This window comes from Schistocerca americana, chromosome 1 (assembly GCF_021461395.2).
Source record: "Schistocerca americana isolate TAMUIC-IGC-003095 chromosome 1, iqSchAmer2.1, whole genome shotgun sequence".
NCBI lineage: Eukaryota > Metazoa > Arthropoda > Insecta > Orthoptera > Acrididae > Schistocerca > Schistocerca americana.
Window position 1 is genome coordinate 931,561,986 of NC_060119.1, and position 13,723 is coordinate 931,575,708.

A 13,723-nucleotide genomic window follows, 5' to 3' on the forward strand; every position below is an offset into this window, starting at 1 on the left:
ACAACTGAAAGAGTTGAAAGGAAATAAGTTGTCAGGTCCTGATGGAAACCCAATTCAGTTTTACATAGAGTACTCTATGGCATTAGCCCCTTACTTAACTTGCATTTATCACAAATCTCTCACCCAGTGCAAACTCCAAAGTGATTGGAAAAAAGTGCACGTATATAAGAGAGGCAAAAGAAAAAAAAACCGCAAAATTACAGACCAATATCCGTAACATCAGTTTGCTGCAGAATCCTGGAGTATATTCTCAGTTCAAAAATAATAAATTTCCTTGAAAGGAAAAGCTTCTGTCCACAATTAAGCACAGTTTTAGAAAGCATCACTCATACAAAACTCAGTTTGCCTTTTTCTCACATGAGATCGTGTAAATCATAACGAAGGGCAACATGTGGGTTCCATACATCTAGATTTCCCTAAAGCATTTGACACAATGCCACAAGGTCGACAGTTAATGAGGTGCATGCATGCAGAATAGGTTCCCAGATATGTGAATGGCTCAAAGACTTCTTAAGTAAAACAATCCAGTATGTTGTCCCTGATGGCAAGTGTTCATCAGAGACAAGAGTATTGTCAGGAGTGCCTCAGAGAAGTGTGATGGTACTGTTATTTTCTATATACATAAATGATCTGACCAACAGAGTGAGCAGCAATCTGTGGCTGTTTGCTGATGATGCTGTGCTGTATGGATGATGTCATGTTGATTGTCTGCAGGTGGATACAAGATGACATAGAAAAAAATTCTAGTTGATATGATGAATGGCAGCAAGCTCCAGATGTAGAAAAATGCAAGTTAATTCAGATGAAAAGGAAAAACAAAAGTACGATATTCTAATACAGCATTAGAAATGTGCAGCTTGACACAGTCATGCCAAAAAATATCTAGGCACAACACCGCAAAGAAACATTAAATGGAATAAGCATGTGAAGATTGTAGTAGGGAAGGTGAATGATCAACTTCAGTTTATTGGGAGAATTTTAGAAAAGCGTGGTTCCTCTATAAAGGAGACAGCATGAAGGACACTAGTGCGACCCATTGTTGAGTAATGTTCGAATGTTTGGGATCAGCACAAGGTTGGATTATAGGAAGACATGTAAGCAATTAAGAAGCGGACTGCTGGATCTGTTATGGGTGGATTTGAACGACACGTTAGTATTATGGAGATGCTTCAGGAACTCAAATCAAAATCACTGGAGGGAAGGCGACATTCTTTTTGAAGAGCACTATTGAGAAAATTTAGAAAACTGGCATTTGAGGCTGACTGCAGAATGATTCTATTGCCACCAAAGTACATTTCATGCAACAACCATGAAGATAAGATTATACAGATTGGGGCTCATGGAGGCATACAGACAGACATTTTCCCCTCTCTATTTGCAAGTGGAACAGGAAAGGAAATTACAAGTAGTGGTACAGGATATCCGCTGCTATGCATCACTGAGTGACTTGCAGAGTATGTATGTAAATGTATATGTAGAAATTGAACTAGTCATATGCAACATAACAAACTCTGAATTCCAGTTCCACAATAAATTTCTTGCTTGGGTCTCAACATTGTTCAACATAATTTTGAAGATTTTATCATCATCAAAACAATACATGCTGTTCAGACAGGAGAAATTGAACAGTTTCAGCTGCTATACTCACCATAGTAAAGCGTATGTGCAATTTTGTACAGAAACAAAGCAAATATGGACTTTTTAATAACTTTTTTTTTTTTTTTTTTTTTTTTTTTTTTCTTACTCTTAAACACTGATCAAGAAAGAACTGGTTGATAATATTGAGGAAACTATGCACCACGAATTTGCCGTGGGAATCAAACTAAACGATATGACTGTGTATAACGTGTACAAGCCACCTTCAGAAAAATGGGAACAACCTGTTTTACCTAACCCACAACACCCTGCAGTCATAATTGGCGATTTTAACTCCCACCACCCCAGATGGGGCTATCAGTCTTGCGACAAAGAAGGACTCATGCTGGCAGACTGGGCAGATATAAATAATTATACATTAATATACAATGCAAAAGATACCCCCACCTTCTGTTCAGGAGCGTGGGGCACAACATCAATGCCCGATCTTTGTTTTGTCTCATCTGGAGAAACTGGAATAGCACTTCCGTCCAAGAGAACTGTACTGAGCCGTATTCCTCGGAGCCAACACAGACCAGTTATTACAGACCTTGGGATCCAAATACCAGTAATAAAGAGCCCCCCTATAGCCCGCTGGAACCTCAGAAAGGCTAACTGGGTTAAGTTTAAAGATACCATTGAAAATAATGTAAACAGAATTCCCCCAATTCCAGAAAATTACGACAGATTTACGAAGTTAATTATTAAAGCGGCACATAACTCAATACCAAGAGGAGCGCGGAAAGAATACATCCCATGCTGGACAAAGGAGTGCGAACAACTACTCGATGAATATAACAAAACAGAGAATCCAGAACTAGGAGAACAGCCCATAAGAGCTATGGACGAGGAACGCAAACAGAGATGGCAAAAGCGGATGAAACAAATGGACTTTACGCACTCCTCACAGAAGAGCTGGAGTCTACTGAGGAAACTTGGCGGAGCACAATTCAAGGGACGGAACATCAATAATAAAATGACCCCTAACAAGATATGCTCTTCTATACTACAAACATCCAGAATCCATGCCTCCGCCTCGAAGAAAAAAGAACTGCACCAACTGATGAACGAAGAGCTAGATGCAAGCGAGGAGGAAGCAGGTTTAGCGAACTGGGTAACACAAGAAGAGATAAATATAGCACTAAAGAAAATGTCACCTGGTAAAGCAGCTGGCTGTGACGGCCTTCTTCCAGAATTCTTGAAGAACCTCGGGCCAAAGGGAAGAGCATGGCTGTCTTCTCTTTTCTCTAATATCATAGATACCAGCCGGTTACCAAAGCAATGGAAAAACGCACAAGTCATAGCCATCCAGAAACCAGGGAAAACAGGAGAGAATGCTAAAGATTATAGACCGATATCTTTATTGTGCACCACTTACGAGCTGTTTGAACGAGTCATCCTAGGCAGAATAGAAAGTAAAATAGAAGCTGCTCTTCCCCCAGAGCAAGGCGGTTTTCGAAAAGGAAGAGATTGTTGCGACCAAGTTCTCGCCCTAACCACTTTCATTGAAAGAGGTTACCAAAACAAAAAGAAAACGGGCATGGTATTATTAGATCTCACCTCAGCATACGACACCGTATGGACAAAAGGGATACTGTATAAACTGTCAAAAGTCGTGAAATGCAAGAAGATCATAGATCTAGTCAGAAATATGTTGATAAACAGGAGATTCAAGGTATCTCTGAATGGGAAAACAAGCAGCTACAGGACACTACAAAATGGTCTCCCCCAAGGGTCTGTGCTGGCTCCATGCCTTTTCAATTTATACATAGCGGACATCCCAAACCTGGAATCTCGTTCTTTTATGTATGCAGATGACATCGCTATCGCGGCTCACGCCAACACTTTCGAAGAACTGGAAGAAATTTTAAACAGGGATCTGGAACGACTACAACAATATTATGACAACTGGCACCTCAAAGTAAATCCGACTAAATCCGTGGCATCAATAATGCACTTGTGTAACAAAGATGCAAATCGTGAGCTAAAAGTGCAGATAAAAGGTAAATTGTTGAAAAACGATAGAACGCCAAAATATCTGGGTGTTAAGCTAGATCGCACTCTCACATATAAGAGCCACCTGTACGAAGTCGCCCAAAAAATGAAAACAAGAAACATCATCATAATGAAACTGGCAGGAACAACCTGGGGATGTTCCACTGAAACTCTACGACATCAGCACTGGCACTTCTGTATAGTGTAGCGGAATATTGCGCACCCGTCTGGGCCCGCAGTAGGCATGTCAGATATATTGATGTGCAACTTAACGAGACAATGAGGCTCATAACAGGAACAGTAAGACCCACCCCGAAACCTTGGCTGCCCGTCCTTGCCAATATCGAACCACCCTCGATTAGACGTGAAAGAGCAATCCAGAGGTACAAAGAAAAGTTCAGGGACCTACCTCCTCCCCCTGACAGATTGATGTCAAGAAATCCCTTCTGGAAAGAACTCAAACAACAGATTGATATCGATAACCTGTGGAAACATCAATGGCAGGAAAGCAAAGTGAATAACAGTTTCCTTATTGAGGACCCATCTCAACGAGTTCCAGGCTTCCAACTCCAACGTAGAGTGTGGGTAACTCTAAATCGTCTGCGGACAGGTGTTGGTCGGTGCAGATATTTGTTGAAAAAGTGGGGTTTCTCCCAGGACCCCAATTGTGAGTGCGGAGAGAGTCAAACCATGCAGCATATAGTTGAGTGCGACATACATGGACTTAAGGGAGGAAATCTGATGGACATACATGTGATAAGTGACCAAGCACTTTTGTGGCTGGAAACCCTGAAAATTTTATTGTAAATCATTGTTAATGTTAATTTAAATTTTTATGTTGATGTTTGTAAGTGTATCACGCTTTGCCTGTAGCTGAACGAGAAATAAATAATAAATCTTACTCTTAATGTATGGATAGATTTTCTATGTTTCAAAGCACAGTGGCCTTGTTATTTCTAGAAGATAATTGAAACAAAACTGTCTTTTCTTCATTGGTGAGTGTGTTTAACTGAACTTTTTAGTTGGATTTCCACTACACAAAACTTGAGGAAGACAATATACTTTTTATGATTTGTAACACTTAGAAATAATTTTTTATACATAAGAATATGTGCTGTCTTAAGACGTGATTTACCTGTGATAAATGTATATGAAGGCATATGAGAAAATAATGAGTGCAAAGTAAAAATTTCTGATGCGATACTTCTAGAGCACATATTAATTTGTGAACTATGTTACATAACTACTTTTGTTTCACAACAAATGACTTTTCATATGCTTACAAGAAAGATACAATACCCTCTTCACTTACTAATTTTAGACACAAATTACAGCATGTTTTTTTCAGTTCTAGAGGCTGTCAGTGGGCACCCAGGTGCCCACAGGCAGTGATAGGCACGGGCGTGCAAACAGCTGACATGCAGTCAGGCTGCAGCTTATGTACTCACACTTCCCTGGCCAAGTACCCACAGGAAGGGGTGATCAAGTAACATATACATGTAAATAGGGTACCTTGGCAGGTAGCCTACACTACTTGCACGTACCCATGGGCAAGCTGAAAGGCAGACTCTCACACCCCAAGGAACAGAGGCAGAACAGCATGGATTGCAATGTTCATGTTAATAGCATTTTTTCTTTGCAGCCTTTAAAGTATATACAAATAGAAAGCTTAACCACTACTGACATCTCACAGTTACCATATTTCTATAATGCATAAGTCAGTTTCCAAAATGCATATGCAAGAACAATGCAGCTCAGCCCCTACGTAAACTATATACCATATCTACCCGAGTACAAGATGACCCAGAATATAAGACGAGACTCCCCCCCCCCCCCCCCCCCCTCTCTCTCTCTCTCTCTCTCTCTCTCTCTCTCTCTCTCTCTCTCTCTCTCCTTTTTATTTTTTTAAAATAGAGGTTCCTTGAGAAAAAAAATTATTTTTCAACATATTCTGACTAATCAATATTATGAACTTTTATTGACATTAGATAAGTTAACATTACACCTATTCTAAACTTACATCATTTATTGATTTTCTAAGATTTGATAATACAAAAAGGAATAAAATAAACAAAAAGAAATTGTTTACATTAATTTTTATCTTAACTGTCTTTTTTATTTAACCTGTCATCTGTGGCACCATTATTTTTAATCATCATCCTAACAGGACAACTGTGAAACTTGTATCTTTACTGTCACAAATATCTGGCTGTTTCTTCCAAATATGTTGTGATTTTTTTTTTCCAAACATGTAGCATGTTTCGCTTCTATATTGACATGAAAGTGTTACAATGTCTTTTGATACAAAAACATGTCATCTGCCCACTGCTCTCTCGCTGGCTGTGTAGAACCACAGCTAACACATCCTCTATCATCCCCTTCATACCTCAAGGCAAGCACCAACATTGCTGCAGGTAACATGTAAGCACACCACTGGCCCCAGTCTAGATTTTTAGCATCTCCTTCAGACATGTATACCATTGTTGAGTATTTGTCCAGTTTTAAAGTCATTTCAATTCCAAAGTATAAATGGATTTAGCCAAACGAGTTTAAAAATTGTTATAAATGTCAAATCACACAGAATAGATTCCCAGACGAAATTTGCTGCCCGCCCCCCCTCATGATAAACCTCAGCCAAGTTGGTGTCACTGTTCCCCTTCCCCCTGCAGGCTTTCCGTAGCGCTGTGCTTGAGCAACAGTAAAACACAGACGGAAACGTCTTCTACGGTGCAGGTCATATGTAACAATGGTAGCAAATACATAAATACAAAAACGTAATCACGATTCAGTCCAATTCTTGAAGTTTCACACATTCTGCGATCTAGTGACATCTGTTGGTACTATCTCTACAATGAGTCTTTCAACTGTATTTTATTCTTGTGATAACAACTGCTGTCAGTATAATGTGATTTGTTTAATTTGTTAGACATTTAATTCTGGATTAATTTTCTTTCTCATTCCATCTGAATGTCACCACTTTGTTCTAAGGCTGATTAAAAGGTCATAATGTTTATCCTCAGTATTCTAAAACATGAACGGCAACTGAATCTCTCATTTGCAACCCACTTCATAAGTCGTTTGTTTCTCATAACCAAATAAAATATTTACTAGAGTTCAGAATCAGTTTTCTTTAAGCACAATTTTTTTACCTTTAAACATTACCTTCACTAACAAGTCAAAACTAAACTCCACCTGAAGAGCCCATGAAGGCCCAAAAGTACCAACCATCCACCATGTCACCCTCACCCCATAGGTATCACTGGATGTGCATATGGATGAATATGTGGTCAGCACACTGCTCTCCCGGCCGTATGTCAATTCATTAGACTGGAGCCACTATTTCTCAATCAAGTAGCTTCTCAATTTCCCCTCACAAGGGCTGAGTGCACCCCACTTGCCTACAGCGCTCAGCACACCGGATGGTCACCCGTCCCAGTGCTAGCCTGTCCCAACAGTGCTTAACTTCAATCATCTGATGGGAACCAGTGTTACCACTGTGGCAAGGTCATTGGCTACTTTCACTTATAAAGCAGCATAAATGTATGTGAACAGTTATCCATACATGTAAGAGATTTTTTAATGCAAACCTGTTCAAATACAACAAAAGTTTGTAAGTTGATAGTATTTAATGCTATTTCCGCTTGTGTTTCATAAAATTGTTAATTTTTTACATAGAGTATTGGATTGCTATAGTGGCTATTTCACGGTTTCTCGTGCATACATTCTCTAGTGCCATAAGCCAAAGGTCACATGACTGTTCGAGCAAGATCAATACTACCAAGCACTTCGACATATCGGGAAATCTCGAGTGTATTTGAATGAAAGTGCTGTATGCTAAGCCTTAACCTTCAAAATTCTTTAAAATAAATTTGTAAAAAACCTCGACAGCCAAAGCTTCAACTGTAAATGTAAGATGACCCCTATATTAATCTACCAAACACTGTAAAAACCATGACACTAGCAGCACTAGTTTAATCTGTGAATATAAGACGACCTTGTATCTTTCGAACGATGAATCTGGGAAAAAACCTTGTCTTATAGTCGGATAAATATGGTATTACATATTCCTAATACTTCTTAAAATAACATTTAGGGGATCTACATATTAAAAAAGTATTATAGTATTTTGGAATAACAAAGGATTTGCTTTGAGATACTGTTAATAAATCTTAAAACTTTGTTTTAAATTATGTAATTTGCTTTCTGAACAGTCTATCCACAATCAGATAACTAAGAAACTTATAACAAATACAAACCTTGTTAAAATAATCTACTTCAACAGAATGCCAGTTACCATCAGTGACACCGCCTGGAATAGATACTAATGCACTGGAGACATTTGATCCTAAAGAAAACGAGAACCGAACTGAACCATTCACTATCTCCAGTGCAATAAAATCATGTTTCTCATTATATCGTCCATTATATAGTAACAGGCCTGATTCTGCTTGAGTAGCAAACCTGTAAAGTTTAAAACAATATCAAGAGTTTGTAAATATATTCTTAACGTAACAGCTCAGAGAGACTTTAATTATAAGCTATCCTACATGCATTTCAACAAGGAGACATATTTGCTGTTCTTCCTCCCCTCCCCCTTTTCTCTCTGTCCAAAATTTCCCTAGTGTCACCCATCAGCTTACCACTGGCTGCCAGTTGTAAGCATACTGTAGTATAACTGCCTATCCCGCATGCCTATATTGATACTCGCCCCTCTGCGGCTTAGTTTTGATGGCGCATGCATCACACAATGTCAATGCCACGATTGCTAAATGCAATTTGCAGTAATCGTGTTGAAGTACTGTAATTAAAATTTTTGCTAGGGAAGTTGTGTATTTGATATCAGTGTTGATAGTTAAGTGTTGGTGATTTATCTGAGAGTGGTAATTCTGAAACTGTGCACTATGTCATGAGAACAACAATAAACCGCAATGTCACAGTTACAGGACAAGTAATGTGTACTGAACAATTATCTGTGAGAACATTAAAAGTAAGAGAGACATTTATCCATCTGACTATTAACCAGAACAATGCAAACCACAAAATAACAACACATGCCAGAGAATTAAATTCCCAGAAAGGTAAAGTTTTCAATGGGGTAATTTAATTTCAAGAAAACATTCTGTAGGACAAAAGATCAAAATATGTTTACACAAATGTGTATTTAAAAAGAGCTAGTGTACAATGAAACAAGAATGCAAGTAAAATGCTGAGTAAGAAGAAAAATTACCATCTGCACAGAAAGACAAACATAAGTATAATCAGGTCACCATGAGACATGTATAGCTTCATTACACAAAATGAATAAGATGAAAGGAAGTCTACAGCTTAATGTTCCATCTATGACCTGGCCATCAGAGGCGTCACAAGTTAAGACTGGTCAAGTAAGAGGAAAGAGACTGGCCACATACTTTTGGAAGGGGGAAAAAAACCATTCCTAAGCTTTGCCCTGTTTCAAGTCTGGCATATTAGCCATTGTGCAACCTTACTCAAAAAGATTTAACACTATTTTAATAAATGGAAGTACAATATGCACCAACAATTTGAATAGCAGAGGGTTCTTAACAGAAAGCATAGAATGAAATTACCAATGTCTTCAGCATAAACATATCCTTTCCTTAAGAAAGTAATCTCAGTGCCCAAAATAATGCTGCCTCAGCTTAATCATGCAGAAAGTTCTACAATTTCAGATTTTGCCCAGTATCATTATACAAGCGACGTCCAACACATAATTTTTCTTGGACAATTTCTGTTAAAAAATGTATTATTTCTTGTGAGACCTTCTGGAATATTCCCACTTCAGCCCCCATAGTACCATGAAATTTTGATAGATGGCAGTGATATATGTAGGCTTCAAAACAGCACCTGCAACAGAGGTGTATTCCAAGCAGGAAGCTGTCATCAAGTTCCTGTTGGCGGGAAACCATAGTATTACAGATATTCAGAGGCACTTTCATAATGTCTATGGAGACCTGTCAGTGAAGAAAAGCACTGTCAATCATTGGGCTAGGTATCTGTCGTCACTGCAAACCTGTCCAATCACCTCTGTGTCAGACGGCTGCATATAGCTATGACTCCTGCAATGTTGGAACATGCGGGCACATTCTTTCGAGGTCCAATCAAACACCTCATTACACAACTGGACATCTCTGTTGGTATTCCTGACACACACTTCCACCAGTTGGGGTTTTTACAGGCATGTGGCAACTGGGTTCCTTGCCGACTAACAGAACACTGTAAAGAGCAATGAAGGACCATCTGTGCACAATTGCTCACATGTTACGAGGCTGATCATAACAATCTGAAGTACCAACTGTGAACAACTGTTTGCATGTTACAAGGCTGACTGTGACAATTTTTTGTCAAACACTGTCACAGGTGATGAAACATAGGTTCATCACTTTGAACCAGAAACAAAATGCCACACCACCTCTCCTCCGAATAAAATTTACAAAGCCGCACCCTCAGCTGGTAAAGTCATACGGATGGTTTGATGGGACTCTGAAGGAGTTATTCTGTTTGATGTCCTCCCTCACGGTGCAATGAACAACCCAGAAGTGTATTATGCTACCATCACAAAATTGAAGAAACGACTTCAATGTGTTCGTCACCACAAAAATGCGAACAAACTTCTCCTTCTCCATGACAACACAAGGCCTCAAACAAGACTGTGCACCACAGGAGCTCACAAAACTTCATTGGACTGTTCTTCCTCATCCACCCAACAGCCTGGATAGTGCACTTTCCAACTCCGACCTGTTTGGCCTAATGAATGACACACTCCGCAGGAAGCACTACATGGATAAAGGATAGATTATTGATGCAGCAAGACATTGGCTCCAACATTGACCAGTAGAGTGGTACCATGCAAGCACACAGGCCATCCCTTTAACGTGGCATACGGCGTCACATTTAATGCATTTCATGTTGAAAAATAGGGCTTTGTAGCTAACAGAGTGGTAAATAATACAGTGTATTGGAATCCTGAATAAAACAAACATGCTTTCAGAAAAAAAATATGTTGCATTACTTACTGAACGCCCTTTGTAGTTCTGGCGGCAGAAGAGCTGGGAGGAAGGGGGGGGAGGTAATGTTTTTCTAAGTACAAAGAGGAAGAAGAATCGATGCTGTACAATATGGTGTAGTTGATTCAGGGACAAATTAAAAGATTCACTCATGTATTTCTAGTTTCTTTTTTATACATAATAATGTTTTCTTGAGCTTAAATTTTGACTGTTCCACATCTTGAGATTTCCTGTCATCATCCACTTCTTTCATTTTTCAAAACAGGAATTCCCACTCCAAAAATTCATATGATTTATTGTTTGAATGAAGGCAGTTTTTGTTGTAGGATCTACCTAAATACCAACTAATCACATGAACAATCACTGAAAACAAAAGTATAATTTAACTCACCGCAGTTTAATGTGGAGTCTGTGGCGCTGTCTAAGTGACGGGAATGTCAGAAAGGAGGCTTTGTTGAAACTACGACTGCGAAGCTCACAAAGTGGAGTGAAGTGATTAGGTGCCCTGGCTGGTGCACATCCTTCACAAACAAAACCACCTCGTAGCAGAGGTGCACATACAGAGTGTGATCGACAAAGACCAGGCTGGCAGGTATCCATGTTCATGTCTATTTCACAGCTTTTACCTGTAGATATATACACAAACATGTTACTTTTCTGGATCAATGAGGTTAAACTTCTCAATTTATTCCAGGTTTCAACATTCAGCATACAATGTTTAAAAAATGGAGTATCTTACGAAAGAAAACTTCAAATATAGCTGTGATTTACACTCATGTGAAACTAGGTAGAAGTTTAACCTACACATAAACACAGTAATTACAAACATATGCAAACGCGGAGTATATCATGTTAGAGATATGTAATATAACCATATGCCTTCTCACTTAAAAAGCATAGCGACATTAAATACATTGACAGTAAAGTTAAAACAGTTCTTGCTTGATAATTCTCTGAATTTATGGAACACCATAAAAAGAAAATCTGGTTGACCAAATAGTGTTGATTATATAATTATGTCTTATGTTACTTTATACAGGGTGTTACAAAAAGGTACGCCCAAACTTTCAGGAAACATTCCTCACACACAAAGAAAGAAAATATGTTATGTGGACATGTGTCCGGAAACGCTTACTTTCCATGTTAGAGCTCATTTTATTACTTCTCTTCAAATCACATTAATCATGGAATGGAAACACACAGCAACAGAACGTACCAGCGTGACTTCAAACACTTTGTTACAGGAAATGTTCAAAATGTTCTCCATTAGCGAGGATACATGCATCCAGCCTCCATCGCATGGAATACCTAATGCGCTGATGCAGCCCTGGAGAATGGCGTATTGTGTCACAGCCGTCCACAATACGAGTACGAAGAGTCTCTACATTTGGTACCGGGGTTGCGTAGACAAGAGCTTTCAAATGCCCCCATAAAAGAAAGTCAAGAGGGTTGAGGTCAGGAGAGCATGGAGGCCATGGAATTGGTCCGCCTCTACCAATCCATTGGTCACCGAATCTGTTGTTGAGAAGGGTACAAACACTTCGACTGAAATGCGCAGGAGCTCCTTCGTGCATGAACCACGTGTTGTGTCGTACTTGTAAAGGCACATGTTCTAGCAGCACAGGTAGAGTATCCCGTATGAAATCATGATAAAGTGCTCCATTGAGCGTAGGTGGAAGAACATGGGGCCCAATCAAGACATCACCAACAATACCTGCCCAAACATTCACAGAAAATCTGTGTTGATGACGTGATTGCCCAACTGCGTGCGGATTCTCGTCAGCCCACAAATGTTAATTGTGAAAATTTACAATTTGATTATGTTGGAATGAAGCCTCATCTGTAAAGAGAACATTTGCACTGAAATGAGGATTGACTCATTGTTGGATGAACCATTCGCAGAAGTGTACCCGTGGAGGCCAATCAGCTGCTGACAGTGCCTGCACACCCTGTACACGGTATGGAAACAACTGGTTCTCCCGTAGCACTCTCCATACAGTGACATGGTCAACGTTACCTTGTACAGCAGCAACTTCTCTGACGCTGACATTAGGGTTATCGTCAACTGCACGAAGAATTGCCTCGTCCATTGCAGGTGTCCTCGTCATTCTAGGTCTTCCCCAGTGGCAAGTCATAGGCTGGAATGTTCTGTGCTCCCTAAGACGCCGATCAATTGCTTCGAACGTCTTCCTGTAGGGACACCTTCATTCTGGAAATCTGTCTCGATACAAACGTACCGCACCACGGCTATTGCCCCGTGCTAATTCATACATCAAATGGGCATCTGCCAACTCTGCATTTGTAAACATTGTACTGACTGCAAAACCATGTTCGTGATGAACACTAACCTGTTGATGCTACGTACTGATGTGCTTGATGCTAGTACTGTAGAGCAATAAGTCGCATGTCAACACAAGCATCGAAGTCAACATTACCTTCCTCCAATTGGGCCAACTGTTGGTGAATCGAGGAAGTACAGTACATACTGACGAAACTAAAATGAGCTCTAACATGGAAATTAAGCGTTTCTGGACACATGTCCACATAACATCTTTTCTTTATTTGTGTGTGAGGAATGTTTCCTGAAAGTTTGGCCGTACCTTTTTGTAACACCCTGTATTATTATCTACTTTGACTGTGTTAAACATGAAGTCTCACTTACAACTGCTGTAATATAAACTAATTGTGTTACCCCAAAAACTTGTCCTATTTAAGGCCAAAATACCTTTCTGGCATGCGTTAATAAATTATACACACAAAACTTCCTCATGAATCAGTCTATCTTTTTGTGAAAATTATATCAAAATCCCTACCGTAGCCCCTGAGATTAAACAATGAGATAGGAAGCTTTCATTTAGTAATATGTACAGATATGTACACATATTTTGGATATTTTTAGTCCACACCAGTCTGCCTTCTACTGATGAGGAAGGAACAAGTAACATACAAAATTTCGATTTGCACCAAAAACACAGTTCTCAGCCACTGGTCAGTATTCTTTCTTCTTAAACTGTCGAGCTTATTCTTCGAAACTGTGAAACAGCAGCCATTAAGTTTGTCTATGATAATCA

At 39.4% G+C, this 13,723-nt stretch overlaps 1 protein-coding gene across 1 annotated transcript in view; it reads right to left on the reverse strand.

Annotated features, from left to right (window-relative positions):
* Nucleotides 1-13,723, reverse strand: part of LOC124615400 (protocadherin-like wing polarity protein stan) — a 357,491-nt gene that overhangs the window by 210,707 nt on the left and 133,061 nt on the right. Inside the window, exons 15-16 of the mRNA XM_047143245.1 lie at nucleotides 11,044-11,278; nucleotides 7,887-8,091 (exon numbers count right to left, since the gene is read on the reverse strand). Coding sequence (XP_046999201.1) covers nucleotides 7,887-8,091; nucleotides 11,044-11,278 — 440 coding nt within the window. The remainder of the gene's footprint in view (nucleotides 1-7,886; nucleotides 8,092-11,043; nucleotides 11,279-13,723) is intronic.